This window comes from Lucilia sericata, unplaced genomic scaffold (assembly GCF_015586225.1).
Source record: "Lucilia sericata isolate MDLA Ls3-8-SP2 unplaced genomic scaffold, ASM1558622v1 Contig000236F_arrow, whole genome shotgun sequence".
NCBI classification, from domain to species: domain Eukaryota; kingdom Metazoa; phylum Arthropoda; class Insecta; order Diptera; family Calliphoridae; genus Lucilia; species Lucilia sericata.
This window is the reverse complement of record NW_023994263.1, coordinates 1-22,931: the sequence shown is the minus strand read 5'-3', so window position 1 is coordinate 22,931 and position 22,931 is coordinate 1. Positions and strand designations below refer to the sequence as shown.

Genomic DNA, 22,931 nt, shown 5'->3' with positions numbered 1-22,931 from the left:
ATTTTACTTCAATAGATTTATTAAATAATGAAAAATTCACGTTCAGTTGATTTTCGGAAGTGGACTTTATATAGGAGCTATGACCAATTACGGGCCTATCCGGAAAAAAATTTCGTAAAGTGGTGCATATAAAGACAAAACATATTTGTGTCGAATTTTATCAAGATAACTTTATTTGACAATGAAATATGTGCGTTTAAGTGATTTTCGGAAGTGGGCCTTATATGGGACCAATAATGGACCGATCCGGGAAAAAAGTGGTAGAATAATTTATATGTATACAAACAATTTTCAAGTCGAAGTTTATCCCTATAACTTTAGAATTCAATGAAATATATGCGTTTAAGAGATTTTCGGAATTGAACCTTATATGGGAGCTATGACCAATAAGGGACCGATCCGTAAAAAAATTTGTTGAATGATTTGTATGTACACAAAACATATTCAACTCGAATTTTATCACAATAGCTTTATTTATCACCTTTGGGTGATTTTCGGATGTGGGGAGCTATGACCAATTGTGGACCAACTGAGATCTACGTTGATAGTATGATTTCTGTTTATATTATATTTGCATATACAACATTTGAGGGAGTAAGGATAGAGAATATATACCTTTGTATGGGTGCTATGGGAAATATTGGATCAATTGTAAAGATTTTGAGCATAATAAATAAAAAGTACCATTTGATGAACATAAAAGTACCAAAAATGTTCCTCTTTCTATATAATTTGAAAAATCCTAATTTTCTTATTAGTTAAAAAGTTATAAAGGTCCAAAAAAGTTACCAAAATCAACTTTGTTACACATTTTCACCCCTTAAAAGTACGAATTTTGCAAAAGTACCAGACACCCATATATCTCTAATATTGCGTTAGATAATTAAGAAACCCTGTTTTGCCCTTTTTTACTCCTAAATATAGAAATTTTCAAAAATCCCCCCTTAGCGGATCTACATAACTAAAAAGACATCTCCTGTACAATTTCATGATTCTAGGTTCAGTTGTTTGGGCTGTGCGATGATAAATTTGTCACTCAGTAACGCGACTTTTTTATATACATACATATGTAGATTACTTAAGGACACTAAACAAAATGCTATTATTTTGTTCTTTCTCGCTTCTCGCCAGAGAGCTCACAAAAGTCCCTCATCACTCGATCGATCACTTCTCAATTAAGCCAAAAATATATAAACTACCCAGTAAAAACCTTCATTACCATGTAAGGGGTTAAAATGCTAAAATTTACTTACACAATAGCATTCTAAGTCATTATTTTAACACGGTGATGTCATTGGAGGCAAGTACTTACCACAAACGATTACAAGTAATTAGAAAAAGTAGTCATTGTAAATCGCATGAAAAAACGTATACAGCTTCTATATCTTTACTGGCAAGATGACTAATGAATTAGAAAGTATTTATATAATACATTATTAGTAAGACCTTATTAGACCACTTCTATGTAATCCAGGCGATATGTAGTAGTCATTGAAAAGTATGTTGTTAGGTAAGTAATTACAATTGAAAGCTATTACCCAGGTTTTGCTGGGTATATATGTATATACAATAACTCACCAGCACAATCTTTGAAATAACTTTTACTTAAACAATAACTTACTTTTCAATGACTACTTCATACCTCCTAACTTACATGATTATATTTGTTTGTGCGTAAAACAAAACAACTTGTTAACTACCTATTTGTAATAACTTATTTAAGTACTTATTTGCATGCGAGCGTGGAAAAACAACTTTTTAAATCCCTATTTATAATAACTTTAAGTCCTTATTTGTAAGCGAGCGTAGTAAGTTTTGTCCACAATGATATTGCCGTGTTAAAACTCAGAACTTGCATGCAACAGTATGCTGTTTTTGTAGAATCTTTAACAGTTTCAACTAACATTAATTTAATTTTTAGTTAAAATAAAATTTACCAATTAAATTTTAAATAAAACACACTAACAACAACTGCTATAAATATGTTTCTAGTCTGTCAAAATATAATTTATTACTTTAGCAATGTTTTGGCATAGAAAGATTTATTTAAAACAAAATAATAAATAGTTAAAAGCAGCATTAACTAGTATTGAATGTAACTGATTAGATTCATAGACACTTTGTTTTAAACATTTATTTTTAAAAGCAGCACACTCGAGCTTGAAACAATAAGGAAACGTTTATGGGAAACAAAATACGGAAATGGTTGAATTTTAACCTGCCCCACGATTATATGTATTTTAAAGGAGTGTTAGAATTTATTAAGTAACTGAAATAAAATTTTTAAGAATTTTTTAAAGAATTTACAAAATTTTGTGTTAATGATTCCGAAAACTTTTGAAATTTTGTATTCAAATTATTAAAATTTAATTAAAAACTTTTATTACTTCAACCTTAGTGTTTTTGGTTGCCAACTAAATAATTTTAATGTCAATGGTATTTAATAGTATTTAAAACTTAAAATACTTGTAGCAGCAAAAACAAAAAAAAAACAGTTTCAATTAATGTGGGAGATGTGGTGTGATTCAGTAGAACAAAATATTTATACTTCATTAAGGTAGTTAGAATTTTGGATAATTAAAAAATTATATTCCAACTTTGTTTACAGAGTCATGCAAAATTGATCAAGCACCCATTGAAGTAAAACCAGAGAATCGAAACCTAGACTAATACACTCTCAACTAGACAGTAGCTCTCGCTAATATTGAGTTTTATTATAAAACTTAGAAGTCCAGATCGGAAAAAAATTATCTAGACTCTTATTAGATCTGAAAACCTTGACTAAATTATATTTGAAAATAGATGAATTCAAAACAATTTATAAAACAAAACAAACAAAAAGTAAAAGTAAACTCCCTAATATATTTACTCTCATATTTAAGTTTTATGTATATTTTTTTTTCTCATAGAGAGGATATTTTTAATTATTTATAATAAATTGTGGTAAACAGCATTAACCATAAAACTGCGGGCATTTTTGTAAAACTCTGCCATAAAAATGTAATTAATTTTAATAAATATTCCAAATAAATACAATAAAGGCAATAATATACACAATACAGCAGCGAAAAAGAAAATCAATATGGAAATAAATTTAAAAAATTCTATGTGTTAATATGAAATAAAAACACTCACTCACACACACATAGATAACTATGTAAGTAGTAATTGTAAAGAATTCTTTTTGTAAAAAAGAAAAATAATTTCAAAAAGTAACAGAAATAAATTTCAATTTAAAAATTGAATACTCTTCCCTCGCCCTCATGTATCAGAACAGCAGCAGCACCAACATCATTATGAACAACAATCATTTGTTGTCGTAAGTTGGAAACAAACAAAACACATTTTTTTTAAAACAAACAATCTTCCCACATTTATAACAAAAACACACCTTCCTTTAATTTTATATATTTTTTTCGAAATTTGCATAAAATTATTTCATTACATTTTCTTTCATTTGACAGCAATTGCTGTTTGTATTATACTATAGTGTATAACAGGCAGAGGAGAAAAAGAAATTACGTTTTAATGAAAATAACAACACCTTTTTGTAAAGATTTCTCAATTGTATGTAGATGCTGCTGTATGTTGTGATTCGATGGCAACAACAAACGACGCAGTGTCCTGGGTATGTTTGAAACCAAATATATTTTTGAGTTGAATTAAGTTTTTAATATTAAATATATTAGAGTGTTGTGCTGAGGGAGAAGTTCACTGATTGTTTAAAGATTATTGCTATTTGTTCTTTTGAGTAAATGGGATTGGTTTAAAAGCATTTCGCGATCAAATTTTATTATTGAACTCTTGAGGAGGAAATTCTGCTTGAAAATTTTATAAATTCCCAGCAAAAACTTGGTAATGAATTTGAATTCTATATACCGTCTTGACTACATAGAACTGCATAGAATAACGTCTTATTAATAATGTGTTATATAACTACTTACTTGTTATTACATTAGTCAACTTTATTTATGACTTACATTGACTGCTTTTTCTCATTACCTGTAAGCTTTTGAGATAACTACTTGCTTTCACAACGACACTACGGTGTTCAAATAATGATTTAAAATGCTAGCTTGTAGTGAATATTATCATTTTAACCAATAACTTTGTAATTAAAGTTTTTGCTGGGTATATTTTGAAAATATTAAATCCATAAGTCCACAAGTATTCCTTTAAGTTTAGAATAAATTTACCTTGTACGAATGCTTCGTTTTGTTAGTTGGTTAGTTAGTTAGTTAATTTAGTTAGATAGTTAGTTAGTTGGTTAGTTAGTTAATTAAGTTAGTTAGTTAGTTAGTAGTTCGTAAGTTAGTTCGTTCGTTAGTTCGTTCGTTCGTTAGTTCGTTTAGTTTTAGTTCGTCGTAGTTCGTTCGTTCGTTCGTTCGTTCGTTGGTTCGTTTTCGTTCGTTCGTTCGTTCGTTCGTTCGTTCGTTCGTTCGTTCGTTCGTTCGTTCGTTCGTTCGTTCGTTGTTCGTTCGTTCGTTCGTTAGTCGTTCGTTCGTTATTCGTTCGTTCTTCGTTCGTTCGTTCGTTCGTTCGTTCGTTCGTTCGTTCGTTGTTCGTTCGTTCGTTCGTTCGTTGTTCGTTCGTTCGTTCGTTCGTTCGTTCGTTCTTCGTTCGTTCGTTGTTCGTTCGTTCGTTCGTTCGTTTTTTTTTTTTTCGTTCGTTTTCTTCGTTCGTTCGTTCGTTCGTTTGTTCGTTCGTTCGTTCGTTTCGTTCGTTCGTTCGTTCGTTTTCGTTCTTTCGTTCGTTTCGTTCTTCGTTCGTTCGTTTCGTTCGTTCGTTGTTCTTTCGTTCGTTCGTTCGTTCGTTCGTTCGTTCGTTCGTTCGTTCGTTTTCTTTTTGTTCGTTCGTTAGTTGTTAGTTGTTCGTTGTCGTTGTGTTACGAACTGGTCTTACAAGGTTTTTGTACTTTAGTCAATTAGAACTGGTTTAGTTAAATAATTTTCGTATTATACACGCCTTTTCAGTGTAATCCCGTTATTTCCAGTGTAAATACTTCAACACTTAATAATCAAATAAGTTTAATCATCAAATACATACTAGAACTTTAAAAGTGTTTTATATCAAACAAATAGCAATTAAGTTATTTTATAACGAAACAACAAAATTAAAAAAAAATTGAAATTTATCACAAAACAAATCGTTTATTTAAGCTCAAACTTGTTTCCAATTCAATAAACCAAATGTTACTTATTTGCAATTAAGTTTATTGAAAAGCCAAAAGACTGTAAATTAAATCTACAAAATGAAATTCTAATGTCAATTGCACAATTGTAGACGACAACAAATACAAACAAAAATAAATTCCAAACCATTTTCACTTTTCTTGATAATATGTCCTGAGGTTAAAAGTAGAAAAAATAAATCTCAAGGAAAATCATGAAAAAAAAAAACATTAATTTATTTTTTCTTACTTACACCTTACAAAAAAAAGGTGGAAAATATAAATTGTGGAATATGAAAGAAAAAATGTCTTTTGTAAGATGTTTTATATCAATTCTTTTGATTTATTATTTGTTGTCCTTTCATGGCTATTAGATGAAGATAAAGAAAATAAAACAGCTAAATGGCTTTATATTCATAAATAAAGAAATAAAATTGCACCTTTATGCTTGAATTGTGAACAAAATACGGGCAACAAATATGATTTTATAGGATGGTGGATAATGGGGTTTTCTTAAAGAAAATTTTATGTTTAGTTACTAAACGGCTGGTCCGCTTTTAGACATGAAAAGTTTTAATATAATCAAAATAAACACTTAAAAATAATCATTTAATATTCCTTTGCTCCACTGTGCGGTAACATTTCCAATGTGATAATTAGATTTTAAAAATTATAAATTTTCTTTTAAAGGAATTTCTTACTTTACACCACTGCCTTTATCTTGTGTAGTTAAGATTGTTAAGAGATTTTCTTCTTTTAAATAAAATATTATAGTAATAATAATAAAAATTCTTGTTTAAGACCATGTTAATGATGCTAACTAAGACTATAATGGCGGCAAACTAAAGCTAAAGTTTGCAAGTAGACACATTGTTTGTTATTATTTATATGAATATGATGGCTGTTTGGTTGTTGCTACTTGAAGTTTTTTTTATGTATAATGAATTCATGGAGACTCATTTAACACCAACACCAGCAACATATCAACATCACACCATCATCGTCAACAACATCAGCATGTTTAAATAGACAGCAACAGACACCGAGAGTGAGAGAAAAACATACACACCAACTACAAAGTGTGGCTGACTGCCTGATATCAAGCCAAAAACAACAACAACATATACAACTATATAACTGTCTAACAACAAATATTAACAACACAGTCATAGAAAGTACGAAAAGAAAAACAAAATGAAAAATTACATTAAAAACCTTGCAATAGTAGTGGTGATACTAGTATATCTGTTATAACAGAGAGTAGGAGAGAGGAAAAGGAAAATAAAATTGTAACAAAAACTGTCAGCCATTTGGAAATTAACAGTAATACTAACATTGCCAGCAATTCAGAGCAGCACAAATAACAACAACAACACCAACCACAACAACATAATAATAATTGTAGTTGGTTTTGTTGTTTGTTATGAGAGAGTGTATGCAAAAAACTGAAAAAGAAAGAAAAAACCTGTAGTCTTTTTTAACACCGACTCTGTTTATTTTCTTACTGCTTGTTTATTTATTATTATTTGTTAGTGTTGCTTATGTTTTCTTGTTGTTATTAGTGTGGTAGAGATTTTATGGTTGTTGTTTTTTTTTTTTTTCAATAAGCCCACTGTACGTATGCTTTACTCATGCTACCAGTAAAGTGAATGACCCTTTTAACATAATTATCCAAAGCAACCACAGCTAGTAATGTTAACTTGGTCTATGGTTGATCATAAAGTTGTTGTTTATGTTGCTGTTTTTATTTTCAACATTTTCTTTGATTTTGGTTTTTGTTATGATGCTTTTTTGTCCGTGTTTTATGTGTATATTTTCAGTTTAATTTTCAAGATTTAATTTTGTAAATTGTGTTGTTTAATCAATCTGTTTCTTAAAAAGATTATAGATTAAAAGCAATTTGTAAACTTGTTTTTTGATGAATGATTTCTTTTTGGGCCACAGTTTTGCTTATCCGGTGTAATTTGTTTATTTGGTTTGTTGGAAAGTGACCAAATAAGCAATATTAATCAAAATTTAGATCACGAGTGCGAGTTCGAGGAAATTAAGGCAATTAGGTAGTAGAAAATTAAAATGCTTTTGCGGTGAAACTTTTTGGAGTTACTTTAGGCTGAATTTGAACATAATGAAGTTTAGAGTTTTGATATGTATCACTAACTAACTAACTAACTAACTACTAACTACTACTAACTACTAACTAACTAACTACTAACTACTACTAACTACTACTAACTACTAACTAACTAACTAACTAACTACTAACTAACTACTAACTAACTAACTAACTAACTAACTAACTAACTATACTAACTAACTAACTAACAACTAACTAACTAACTAACTAACTAACTAACTACTAACTAACTAACTAACTAACTAACTAACTACTACTAACTAACTAACTAACTAACTAACTAACTAACTAACTAACTAACTAACTAAACTAACTAACTAACTAACTAACTAACTAACTAACTAACTAACTAACTAACTAACTAACTAACTAACTAACACTAACTAACTAACTAACTAACTAACTAACTAACTAACTAACTACTAACTAACTAATACTAACTAACTAACTAACTACTAACTAACTAACTACTAACTAACTACTAACTAACTACTACTACTAACTAACTAACTAACTAACTAACTAACTAACTACTAACTAACTAACTAACTAACTAACTAACTAACTAACTAACTAACTACTAACTAACTAACTAACTAACTAACTAACTAACTAACTAACTAACTACTAACTACTAACTAACTAACTAACTAACTAACTACTAACTAACTAACTAACTAACTAACTAACTAACTAACTAACTACTAACTAACTAACTAACTACTAACTAACTAACTAACTAACTAACTAACTAACTAACTAACTAACTAACTAACTAACTAACTAACTAACTAACTACTAACTAACTAACTAACTAACTAACTAACTAACTAACTAACTAACTACTAACTAACTACTAACTAACTAACTAACTAACTAACTACTAACTAACTAACTAACTAACTAACTAACTAACTAACTAACTAACTAACTAACTAACTAACAACTAACTACTAACTAACTAACTAACTAACTAACTAACTAACTAACTAACTAACTAACTAACTACTAACTAACTAACTAACTACTAACTAACTACTAACTACTAAACTAACTACTAACTAACTAAACTAACTAACTAACTAACTAAACTAACTAACTAACTAACTAACTAACTACTAACTACTAACTAACTAACTATAACTAACTAACTAACTAACTAACTAACTACTAACTAACTAACTAACTAACTAACTACTAAACTAACTAACTAACTAACTAACTAACTACTAACTACTAACTAACTAACTAACTAACTAACTAACTAACTAACTAACTAACTAACTACTAACTAACTAACTACTAACTAACTAACTAACTACTACTACTAACTAACTAACTAACTAACTAACACTAACTAACTAACTACTACTAACTAACTAACTAACTACTAACTAACTAACTAACTAACTAACCTACTAACTAACTAACTAACTAACTACTAACTAACTAACTAAACTAACTAACTAACTACTACTAACTAACTACTAACTAACTAACTACTAACTAACTAACTAACTACTAACTAACTAACTAACTAACTAACTAACTAACTAACTACACTAACTAACAAACAAACTAACTGACAAACAAACTAACTAACTAACTAACTAACTAACTAACTACTAACTAACTAACTAACTAACTAACTAACTAACTAACTAACTAACTAACTAACTAACTAACTAACTAACTAACTAACTCACTAACTAACTACTACTAACTAACTAACTAACTAACTAACTAACTAACTAACTAACTAACTAATTAACTAATTAACTACTAACTAACGAACTATCAACTAGCTAACTTACTAAAATAATAATGTATTAACATTAAAAAAAAAAACACAGTATGGTGAAGGGTATATAAATAGAACTCTGACTTGTTTTGTTCTAGATAAAACAATTTATATTTATTCTAGATAATGTTGTTGAAAATAAAATGAATCATATTTAATTTCATTTTGCTATCATCCACAATTAATTTTTACTGAAATTTAATATTATAAACTCAAAATTAAAACTGAATACATTGCTAATAATATGAGTAATATTTAATTAAAATTCAAGCATAAATCTTCAAGTTATTCTAAAATACAAATTAAAATGTTATAAAATATTTGAATTTACTTAAAGCTTTATAACATTGAAACTTCAAAATTTTTCAACAATTTTTACTTTTTTAATCCCTGAATCCTATTTGAATTTAATATCTTAAGTATTATGAATTATGAAAAAAAAAATCTTCAAAGAAATTTATAACGCGCTCTGCATATAAAATATAACCCAGTTGAATTTTATATTTCAACATAATTTTCTTTTACCCAACAAAAAAAAAAAAATGAAATAGAAACATTAAAAACATTCTTTTTATAATCACTTTATAATTTAAGTTAAATAAGTAGAGAAAAACCAACATAAATTTTGAAAATAATAATAATTGTTTTTCTTTTTTTTTTTGCTTTTTCTCTTTACAGTTTCTTTTGCTGCAGCTTTTTATAGATTCTGTGCACGTAATTACCAGCAGCTAACGTTAACTTCCGGTTCCTGTTTGTGTTAAGTACAATAACATTAACACACACAAACAAACACTCTTATAAAAACACACACAAACTTATACACCCTTAAGAGAGCAGAGAGCATAAACTGAAAAACAACCAGTACTAGTGAAAATCCAACAAAAAAAAAAACAAATCTCTTTATTGCACAAACGCCACAAACACAGCAACGCACATACAGCCAACAACAGGCAACGATTAAAAGAAAATAAAATTAAAAATAAAGAAAATTATTTTATTTTTATGATTTCCTTTAAAAAAGAAAAAAAATATATATAAAAAATCAACAATGTTTTTTTAGTATTAAGACGAAAATAAAATTAATATTTTTTATAATTGTTTATTAAATCTCTTTTTATCTTTTTCTTCTTTACAGAAGGCGAAGAAGTGCAATATTTTTGGTTTAACAACAAATTAAAATTTTAAGATAAAAGAAAATTTAAATTTATAAAAAATAAAATAAAAGTGTTTTCAAGTAAATATCAAAAAAAAGGAATATAATCAAAATAAAAAGTGTAAATTGTGGCAAAAGTTTTATTAATTAATTTTTGTTGAGTTTTAATATTTTTATTATTATTTATATACAAATAAGTGTTAAAGAGTGTTTTTAATGTTTTATTAAACCTCATTGGTAATTAGCAAAAATTGTTTAATATTTTTGTGTATTAAGAAAAACGCTTTAAGCGTTTTTTTGTGTGCTTAAGCCAAACATGGATCCGCCTATTGGCAATGGATTCCGGCTGCAACTACAACAACAACCAAAATTAATCAAATCAAACACAAAATCTTTGCCATCAACAATGTCAACAAGTAAATGTAAAAAATTATTAAAAATTCATAACAACAACAAAAAAGTGTCATCAATAACCACCCGCTCTAATAATGTCTGCAAAACAACTTTAGCAGCTACAACATCAACAACGTCATCATCATCACCGTCATGGCTAAGACCACAAACGAGGCCAGAACACAGCAGCAACAGCAATCGTCTTCTCAGCTGTAATTTAAGTTTTATTGTTTGTTTCTTAGCCGTGGTTATTTTAAATAATTTTGCCTGTTTTATACCAACAACACAAGCAACCGCCTCCGCCCAACGTGAAAATACCCGTATTCTACCATTACAATCAGGTAAGTGAAAATAACAACAACAACGAACAATTCCTTAATGTCTTCATATAAAAGTTTTTTTTTATTGTTTGTTTTCAATAAAAAAAAGTAGCAAACGAACAAAACTTTTCCTTTTCATATTTTTAAAAGCTAACAGTCATGAACAGTGGGGACATTTTATGTAAAAGTAGAAAGAATTATGCCATTTCATAGATCGCTATCGGTGCAGTTGTGCTCTTCTTTTCATAGAAAATTCATCAGAAAATCTGTTTCCTGGATTTACACAATTTTCTAATCAGTACGTCTGAGTGATATAATATCTTTATTAACAGCGATTCTCTGATATTTGGATATAATTTCGATGAAAGTCTGGCATTGACAGAGATCTCTGATCCGTTCGTCCAATTTTTATACCCTACACCACTATAGTGGTATTAGTATTATGCGTTTGTGCTGATGTTTGTAACACCCAAAAATATTGGTCCTACACGCGGCTCAGAATCACTTCCTGAGTCGATTAACCTATGTCCATCTGTCCGTCCGTCCGTCTGTCTGTCTGTCCAAATTGATGAAATTTGGAACGTGAGCTTCTTTTGGTCCAAGGACTAACGCTATTGAAAATGGTTGAAATCGGTCCATTATTTCACCTAGCCCCCATACAACCGGATCACCAAATAGGGCTTTTGACCTTATAATTATGTTAAATGATCTACTAAGTATATCTACAAAAATTTACAAAACTAAGTTTTATATAAGTCTTAATAACTATAGCAATTTTCGTAAAGATCTGGCATTATATGATTCTAACCCGCATACAAAGTCCGCTTCAGAAAATGACTTGAATGTCCACAATTCACTTATAAACCCTGGTATCACTATCAAATTTGGAACAAATAAGTTTTATATAAACATAAATCCCGGGCCCAAGTTTTGCCCCAGCCCTCATATAACCGGATCTTCCGATTCGGGCCTTTTAGCTCATAACTACGTCAAATATACTACTATCTTTCCAGAAATCGGCACAACTAAGTTTGATATAATTATAAATAACACTGTCGATTTTCACAATGATCGGGCATTATTTGACCCTACTCCCCATGCAAAATCCCCTTCAGAAAATTACTTGAATGTCCACAATTCACTTATAAACGCTAGTATCAAGATGAAATTTGGCAGAAATAAATTTTATATAAACATAAATCCCAACATTAAATTTTATAAGGATCGGACCAATTTTTGCCTTAGCCCCCCCTACAACCGGACTTACCGATTTGGGCCTTTTATCTCCGAACTACGTCTAATATACTACTATCTATCCAAAAATCGGTACAATGTGCTGATGTTTGTAACACTAAAAAATATTTGTATACCAGTCGGTTCAGAATCACTTTCTGATTCGATGTAACCATATAAATCTTTTGTGCACGCTACAGCTCGCAATTTTCAATATAATTCGTTAAAATTTGTCACATACTCTTCTCTGGATGCAATGACGAAGGCTGTTGAAAATATTTAAAATCCTACTTTTATTTCTCCTAGTCAGCATACAACCGTTCATGAACAGACATTATTTGGAAACTATGTAAGATTCAATATAAATGCTTTATTATTGAAAATAAATCATAAGGTCGGCCACTCCCGATTATAGTTTCTTACTTGTTTATAGTTATGTTCGTAATCTAGTGTATCTACTAAGAAGACGTACCATTATACTAACGTTAAACTTATTCATTCTAAGATGGGTGTCTCGTCCAGATTTCGTAGTGATCATCCCATAGGATTCATCTATCGAACAAGTTCTAAATTCAATCCAATCAATCTATGCTTTGAAGAGTAATGTATTCGTCAGTTTGACTTCTTCAAGCTCCCTTTCCTTTACAACAAGTACATCTCTTATTAATTGTCTATTATACCCGAGTGACCTGATAACCATGTGGTGCAGAGCTCACCTCCGGAATAGTATTCTTGTAGTCCAATACGGTCTGAGATATTATATATTTATATATTTCGATTATTTGTACATCTCCAGACCCGTTTTGTGAATTTTATTTAAATAAATATCTCTCCACCACTTTTTTCCTACACCAACACCACTTTCCATTACACTACCGAAATAGCAAACAAGTAAGCCCACACCACTCAACCAACCAACCAACAAAAATCCATTAGTCATTTTAGCATGTTAAGAAGTTCTTAACAATATACAGCAAAAATATTGTTTCTGTTTTCTTTTATTCCATTTATTTTCCCTTTTTCGTATTTCACCAACACTCAAGTGTCACATCTAACACTCACTCACTCACTTACTTGCTTTGCCGCTTGTTTTATTTACAGTACACAAAAGAGTTTTATGTTTTCCCCCAATTTCCTATTTCTTTTTTGAAGGGGTTATAGGTTATGAATGTCGAAGACATACAAGAGTAACGACAGCAACAAGATCAAAAGGTGCCAAAAAGTTAAAACGTGCAGAATATATTTTTCTAATGGATTTCTAGTGAATTGATAAATTATTTGAAACTTGAGTTAAAAGCAAATGAGGCACGAAATTTTTATATTGAAATATGTATGCAAAATATAAATTATATAAATAAGGGGGTTACATATTTTGGTAACTATCCCAGCAAACTTGTACTGTTATCAAAAGATGTATTTTTTTAACTCCCAGGTAATCTGGAGGAAAAGTCAATTGCCACTTTAGTATCACTTGGTAATGAAGAATGATCCATTTATTAGCTCTTAATCTCTCTTTTTAATCTGTTTTTTGCTTAACCCACTCTCTTAAGAGTTGCTCTAAAACAGAGTTAGGCAAAGAGCTCTCATGCTTTGAAAAGTACCTAAGCTCGCAGAAAAGCAATTTAAGACCTTATTTGTCGCTCTTAGATGTCTGTTTTGGAACCTATTAATTTCTGCAACATAAAATCTTTGATTTTAAATTTCAAAAATATTTTCAAACAAACTTTTAAATTCATTAAGAAAATTATCCCACAATAGTTGTATTTAACAACATTTAATATTTCAAATACACAACTTCATTTATAATTTCAATACATATTCTCTTCCATATTGATGAGGCAAATTTGCCTTGCAAATTGCTATTAATTTAAATGCATTTAAACAATTAATATTAAATCAAATGAAGTAATTAAATTGACACGTAATGCAAAACATTTAAAACGATTTTCCACTTGATGTGAAAGTAAACTTTTTGCTAAGTGTTCGAAATGTAATTAATCAATTTAAGGCAAATGAATAAAAGTAGATAAATGTTTTAAACTTATAATAACAAGATATGTATTTATTTATAAATGGTATAAAGGAGGAAAAATATATAAATTATAAAATTTCTCTCTGTATAATTGGTAATGATTGAAATTGATTTGAAAATAAATCACTTATAATAGTCAGAAAGGAAATATTGATTTTCAGAGTTCATCCAAACATTTCTGAAAACGTTAGGGTTAAATATTAATTATAAAATTAAATAATTTCGTCATATTGGGGACATGAAGTCACCTCTATTTATAAAATATCTTATATCATCTGAACTAAGTCTGAACGTCTTTTTGATATCTTAATCTGAAAACTTCAACAATGGACATTTCTACAAAAAGAAGAGATATCTGAAAAGTTCAAACCCAGTAATATCAAGACTAAATATAGCAAAAAATCTACTTTTATCAAATTTAGTGTTGTTTTAAAAATTCGGTTATAATATCTCAAAAGAGAAATTGCAGGTTTGCAATTTTTGCACATCGTTCCGTTTACAACCGCGTAGATGGGATGGTCTCTATTGCAATATCCCGGGGAAAAAAGGTTCTACCAATACCTCTAGTTTAACGGGAATTGGAATGATTTGACATGGGGTCTAACCAGTCTAATCTGGCACTACGGGTAGCCAGTTGGCAGCAGAACTTGTCCAGGCTGATCAGTTGGTTGAGGTTCTTTCGGGATCTACGTAGTGGCTGTGGGAAGAGAATGTTGGTTTAAGGACTGATATATTCAAATGCCATATACATATGTCTGGATTCTCTCTCCGGTGCTCTCACAAGGTGTTGTGACAGAGCAACTTATGGTGGATTCCTGAACCCATTGAGTATCCCTTACCCTTCGCGTAGTAGGGCGCCAGTATAGGTTGGAGAAATTTCAGGTTGATACTTGGTAGTTGTGTCATTCCGTAGATCGTTATTTATGGTCTTAGAATGGAACTGATGTAATTGGTGATCGATTGGAAAAGACTCCTCTGCCCGACAGGAGACTAGTATTGAATTAGTAGACCTTTTATTTCAGGGAAGTTCTCGGTGCTGTTGGCATCACAACAGGATTCATATTGTTTCACGCTACGCGACTTATGATTGAGTTGCACCACTCAACTTGTCAGGGCAATTATTGGGTTCGAATTGACTTCGGAAATTCCTACATACTTTGTCACATTATCAGATATACAGCTGGGTATTTTGGACATACATCTCTAGGTGCTGTTGCCGAATCAGCAGAGCCATCTCAGTAGTGTGGTTGCGCGAGCTTGCAGAGGTTAAGGAATGCACTGAAATGGGTCATTAGTTGATGGAGATTGCATTTTAAATAATGCTATCTTTCATGACATCATAAGGGTGGTCACCTTCCGGTATACCGGAAGATTGATTTCACCTGATATTGACTTTAGACCAGTGATTGCTTTTTTCTTGTCGGGGTTTATGAACAGAGCCGAGTCTGAATATACCTGGTTAAAGAAGAGAATTCGATAGATGTACGACCATTTAACCCAGCACACTTCTCATTTATCCGACATATTCAAGAGAAAACTTCCACGACATTCATACGGGTATATGGGTAAGGCTATATCCATATACCCCTGATTTCTCCTCTGTGTCTTGTTCTGCAACAGCACCAAACTTATGCCGCAATATAGATTTCACCCCTTATCAGTCTTTTAACCAAAAATATATTCCTGCGATTTGAGGTTTAAACCACAGCTACCATTTGTACCCTGAAGGGAACTCTTCAATAATCGGAACAAGTCAAAGGCCAAAACTCTGCCCTCTCTTATTTGATCTCAGGTCGGACACCAACAGTTTATATTCCCTTCAGACCAGAGATACTGGTAGCACCTCATTTCCTTCAGATTGCAATCACATCAAGATGGAGGAAGTTCATCATGATAACATATTTCTTGAAGCTAATAGATAGGACCTCCAGTCGGCATAACAAATTTTATAAAAAACTTTTTAGATCGCTCTGTTATATCGCCATCACTAAAACCTTATGTTTTTAAACAATTTGAGATTAGAGTAGCTTGAAAAATTAACGGTATTTGGCAATTAGTCAGAGGATTGTGGACTCAATTCCACCAACATCCAACAAATGGATGTTGGCATTAAAAAATAATTTTAATTATTATCCACAACAGTTAATATACCAGCAAATTAAAAACCCACAACTATAGTTTTTATGCAACACCTGCTCAAAGAATTTTTAAACATGAAAATTTTCCATTTCCACAATATTCTGGTAAATACAACAATTAATTCTTGCATCAAAACATATTAATTGATATTGCAACAAAATATTTTAAATATTTTTTATTATTATTTATTTTTTTGTGTGCAAAAAACAAGTTTTAAATTAAAGAAATGAATGTTGACTTTATTAGTACTTAGTGGTCAGTCGTTCGGTCGGTTTACTTGTGTACATAGAATTTTAAGAATTTCATTCAATTGAAAATGTTAGTTTTAAGCATTTGAAAAAAGGCCACCTTTTGAATATTTTAAGTAGTCAGTCATTCAGTCACAAAATATATATTTAAACGGCAACGATAAAAACGTCATTGCAAATACCATAATATATGTATTGAACATTGAATACTAAAGTGTAGTAAATAAATGGATACTTTTGCCAGATATTTAGATGTGAATTGAATTGTACTCTAAACAATGACTATACTATTACACTTATAATAATAACAATACAGCAGCAGCAGCAGTAACAACAAAAAATCAAAATAATATTAGTTAGTAATTGTATGTATGTGTACTTTATTTTATTATTTTTTTTTCTTCTCTCTACAATACCAAAACAATAAAAACAACAGCAACAAACACGTAGAGCAAAAAAAATATAAATAAATAAACCTGAAATATGGATGCCAAGTAAAGTCGTTTGCCTGAAACGGTGATCACCGTACCAGGCACGATATATAAACATTTTTTTTCTTTCATACAAACAAATTTACTACACAACATTACTCTATCATCATGTGTATGAGACAGACAAACCTATCGACAGACAGACGGACAGACGGAAGGACAGACATGCAGACTGAAAATACAACAACGTTCAAAGTGTGCAAAAAATAATAATAATACTGATCCAACAACTTAATGATCAACAAAATAATAAACAAAATATCTGAGACTCACAATCACTGTGTGCATAATAAGAGAGCCAACCATAGATCGGTGGAAAGAATTATTTGCAGAGAGCAAGAGGAAGTTTTAAAAGCAAAGAAAGAATTGAGTATTGAGAGGAAACATGCATTTAGCCGGCTTTATGGCCTCCACTCCTTAAAATATACAAACAAATAAATTAAACAGTGACTGTGGGGTAAATAGTACGCTATAGTCAATATTATCTGCAGTAATGATCATTGTCAATTTTGTATATGTGCTTTTCTGATAAAGCTTTGTGCAGATGATTTACTAGAATTATAATTTAATGGTGACCAAGTTCATCGGTGCAAATTCTTCAAACTGTTTAAAATTTTTCAAACCCAGATTGATCATTTATTCTAGGAAACGCCTTTTCAAATACCGATGCAATTCTAAATGATGTTTTGCCTCAGTGTTACTCCGCAACTGCATTAACAGTTTAACTAATACATTGGTTAAACCTACCCTTATATCTATTACAAATTAAAGAATCGCCCAAAACATATTTCAACTTTTAATAAGTAGAGTTTCCTATTAAAAAATCTTAATTCTCTGGAAGTAAACCATTAAAATAATTTACTTTTCAATAGAATACTCCCTCTAAATTCAATCACTGTTTACTTACACTGACTGTCTACTTCAATAAACCATCAGCTATAGGGCATTAAAAATTTCATTGTCTACCATCATAAATGTTTGTAATTTATTTTAAACCTCATTATGATTTTGTAATAAAACAAAAAAAAAAAATAATTAAGATTTAACTCATGATTAAATGTGTGCACACAGAAGACCCCACAGAACCGATCTATAGAGAGATCTTTAACAGCATGATACAACATCATAATGTTATTTAAACATAATGATCAGCCTCATAATAATTATATGTTTTTAATGATCATAAATATATATTTGCGCCATCATCATTATTAAGTTTAATTGAAAACAAAAATGCCGCCAAGCGAAACGTCGAGAAGAGAGAGAGAGAAACCCTCTACTAAAACACGACACTTTGAAATGACGCACTGATTTTTTTGTTAGCATATCTATAAAAGTAACTTACTTAGATACATACATACTTACTCACTTATTCTATTAAAACAATAACTACAGATACTTGTTATAAAAGTGAAAAAATACTTTAAAATACTCGTTGCGCTTGATCAATAGTTACAATAAGTACTATGCTAGTAAAACTACAAAGTCTACTTTTTTCTTTTTATTTACCATATTTTCTATTTATTATTTTCTATCTTTATTAACAATTTCTTGTTTTGTTTTTTTTTTTTTGTTGTACATACATATATATGTATTTAGTTTTAGTTTGTAATAATTATTCGAGTTAGTAGCGGCTGTTTGGTTGGCCGATTGTTAATGTTGCTTTTGCCATTTCTGTGAACATGTTTGCATAAGTATCCGATTTCCCTCTATTACTTTAACCTCAAATTGCAATAGCGACACTAACAGCAGCAGCAACAACATTAGCAGCTGCTGCTGTGTCCTAGTATCTGCTACAACAGCAGCAAAATCTACCAGCAATGACAGCAAACTAAAACGAATTTCATCTACATTGAAACAAACTTTGCATGCCATCGGTCCGCAACAATAGCATGCTGCAGCAACAGTAATAATAGAAACTACAACGTTACAAAACCAATACCTATACTAAGCCCCAACAACTAACATTGTACCAACCAAAACATGCAGGGAAGGGCAATTTAAGAAACACTACAATTCGAATTAAAAGACATCAATTCTCTCTAGAAATATTGAATAAAATCGAAAAACATTTATCTTTGGAAATGTATCTCTGTTTGGGACTCAGTGAAATGAATGAAAGATACATCACACACCAAGCGTTAGTAGAAGAGAATACCGGTCTGCAGATACTGTCTTTCGAGGTGCTCACTGACACATGTTGAATAACATTCACAATACCACCACCTCTAGTATGTCATAACGAGGACAAATAACTCCTCGGGGCTGTTTGACTCTTGATTTAACGAAACTTCTATCCTATTGTCCTGTACTGGCTATTGGTGAGGTCCTATCGGAGTATACATAACGGTTGTGATTAAAACCCAAATCGCAAGAAAAAACTGTTGATTAAATTGTAGTCGATAACTACAATATTAGTTTCTTTATTGACCTGATATATTTCGACGAATATTCATTTAGTAGCTATTGACAAAACAACAGAGACCATCCCAGCAGTGTGGTTAAGAAGACTTAAGATATTGTCTGAAAATTGTCATATACATAACAAAAACTTGCCAGAGATTGTATAGATTAAGTACTTTGGACATCTGTGGTATAAGGATAGGAAATATAAACATAATAACTAGCTATGCCCAGTATGTGTAAATTTAAATTATATGAGAGGTACCATATACTCTATTGCTAATCCGCCAATTTATTATTGTAATAATTTCTCAAATATACGAATATTTGTATCAAAACATATGAGAGGTTCCTAGCCACCCTAATGAATAAGAAGAAAATAGTCCTTGGGCTTAATCAGGTGGACTAATGCCTGTACCATCCTTTAGGCTAACATAAACGCCATCAACATTGCCGAGATATGTTGGATAGTTCGAAATCCCCCTAGGACCCTATCGGGCCTGTTGTAAGCTCCTTTACCAGTATCACTCGTGAGAATCAAACCTACGATCTCCGGTCTGACAGACTAGAAGATTAACTCATAACCTACCGGAGGCACACATTGCCGTCTGACAGACTAGAAGATTAACTAATAACCTACAGGAGGCACACATTGCCGTCAAATGAGTCAGATAATTCAATTTTTAAACTATCTGTATCAAGGATCCTATCTCAGGTTAAAATGTATTACTAATTGCATTCAATTCCTGTCTCAATTCTGACGGTAATTTGTGGAGTCGATTCCAGGTCATGAAGATATATAAGGTAATATTTCTGTAACCGCGGTATCAAACATGATCGACGAATGACAGAATAATAGTTGATCCACTATTAGCACTATACATAATAATATTTTTTATATCAGAAATATGTATGTCAGGTTGGTTGGTTCTACAAGATCGGATACTACAAGATTGCCCAAATTGAGATCATTTGATAGGTGCTACAATGGGTCAAATACTCTATGAATATTCTTTCTAAATTCCGAGCGTCCTATAAGTTCAGGCATCCTCTCTGAGCATGCTGGAGGCACAATCCTCACATTAAATGATCCTCTATAAGGAGTCGATCGGATTGAAGCATGATCGTATATGTCATGACGCAATAATTCACAATATAGGGGATGTAAACTTTTTCGTTTGAGATAATAGTCTACACTATTGGTTGTAAAATTTGAATAGATCGCGGAAAGTTTCTCGACTAAATTTAGGACATTATTTTATAGGATCAAAGGTTAAATCTTTAAATATTTTAAAATGTCCATAAATAATATAGCCCTTTTTGAAAGGAGAATGCGTTTTACATAAAATCCGATGTCAAGTCTTGTGCGCTCCTTTTCCAGAGTCTCTTTTGGCAATCGAACCCACGACATCTGGACTAACGAACTTAAACGCTATTAACTAACAATCCAATTGGCAACCAATATTAAAATTGCAACCAAAATGAAAATGTTGGCCCCCTTTTATTTTAAAGCTTGTTCGATTCGATTGCATTAGATTTTGAAACAAATATTGAAGAAAATAAAAACTAAAACAAAATAGAAAATAATAATGTCATGTTTGTTGTGTATTTGAAAAAAAAAAGACTTTTATGCAACATAACACAGAAAAAAAGACTAAAACAAGTCCAATGGTTTTGGTCGATGTTCGTTTGTTCGGTTCGGTTGGTTTGTCATTTGGTTGGTTTTGATATTGTTGTTGTAGTATTTTACTATATAGTTTAAGCCGGTTGTTAATTGTGGCTGGTTTGATATTGTGCATTTTTTACTAAGCAATATATTTGTGTGTATGTTTAGGTACACAGAATTCACAACAAATGTAAATGGTTATGTATGTATGAGTGTGTATATGTAGCTCATATTGTAAATAAATGTTATATTTAAATACATACAAATTTGAAAAATAAAATAAAACACAAAATCACAATTATAAAACATTTTCTAACAATCAAGCGGGAAATAGGCGGCTCTGGCATGTTTTCATGTTTTTTTTCTATTAAATACTAGATTCTTTTGGGATTTTAATCAAGTGGTTTTTAGTTTAGTTTTTTTTTGTTGTTGTTACAAAACAATTACATATGTATGTAGAAACTGCAACAAAAATGTACATTTTACTAAAAAGAAATTATTGTAATTATTGGTAATAAAAAAATGTGTAACCAATATTTAGTTTGTCACAATAACTGGTAGTTATATGAATATGTCGTGTTTGAAAAAAAAAAAATAAACAATTTTTAACAACTAAGCGAAAATTAAGAAAATGTTTATGTGGAAAATTGCTAAAGCAATAGAAACATTTTAACAACTAATTCGAGTTTTAAGTTGTTATGTTAAAGGAAACAAATTGTTGTAAGTGGTGGGAAATGTTCAATAAGAGATGTTAAAATATTTAATGATAATTTTTGTTTTTTTTTTGCAAATTTTGTTTTTATTATATTTCCCAGCTAGCATTTGGAAGATTGTTGGATGATTAATCAGTAAACTGACTCATTTTTGACTACTTTTGATGACCTAAACGTGATTAATAAGTTGAGCGCTTAAAAAAATATTCGAAAATGATCCCAATATATGATTGAAAACTGATTATTTGAAAAACAATAACAAAATGTATAACAATCATAAATTGATCATCCTGGTGTTTAAAATATGATGGTTTTAAAAACTTATTTTGTGATCATATTACGAGCAGTTGGAAGATCAAAAATTGTTTCTTGTGTAATTGTTTTTGTTTCCAATGGAATAGCAACACTTACACTTAAAAATGACTCAAAACGATTCAAAAATGAGTCGAAACTGATTTGAAAATGGGCTCAGAAAAGACTCTTTTAGAAGAGTTGGCAAAAAAGTTTGTGTGGCCTAAAATAAGTTGATATAATTCTCATTCTTTTATAAAATTAAATGTATAAGTATATCATTATATATATTATATTATGCTTTAATTATAATAGTTTTATATGTTTAATGTTCATCTACGGAAGATAGTTGGGTGACTAATCACTGAACTAAGTCTTAATAATTCCAATTAATGTTTAAAATCTGATTTACTTGAATAACAATAAGTACAGCAATCACTAATAGGTCTTCCAGGTGTTCGAAATTTGATTGTTTATAAATGTATTTTGTAGTTACATTTTTAGCAGTCGGAAGATCAAAAAGTGTTTTCTGTTGTATTGTATTTGTCTGTAACAAACATAAAAATTACTCAGAAAAGACTCAAAAATGACTATAATATGATTCGAAAATAATTCTAAAACGACCAGTAAGTCGGCTTATTAATGACTCAAAAAAGATTAAAAAATGAGTCAGAACTGATCAGAAGTGGGGCTCATAAAAGAATCGTTTAGAAGAGTCGCGGGTAGGTTACCATTTTCTCCCGA

At 30.3% G+C, this 22,931-nt stretch overlaps 1 protein-coding gene across 7 annotated transcripts in view; it reads left to right on the top strand.

The window, feature by feature from the left end:
• Positions 1-11,391, top strand: part of LOC119602519 — a 76,353-nt gene extending 64,962 nt beyond the window's left edge. For 6 of the 7 annotated variants that reach the window (XM_037954087.1, XM_037954091.1, XM_037954089.1 and 3 more), the window contains one exon: positions 10,241-11,391. In XM_037954087.1, coding sequence (XP_037810015.1) covers positions 10,575-11,000 — 426 coding nt within the window. In that variant the 5' untranslated portion in view covers positions 10,241-10,574 and the 3' untranslated portion in view covers positions 11,001-11,391. Of the gene's footprint in view, positions 1-9,783; positions 10,170-10,240 lie in introns of those variants that run through there. The other variant, XR_005231347.1, reaches the window with a different exon arrangement.
• Positions 11,392-22,931: the final 11,540 nt, after the last annotated feature.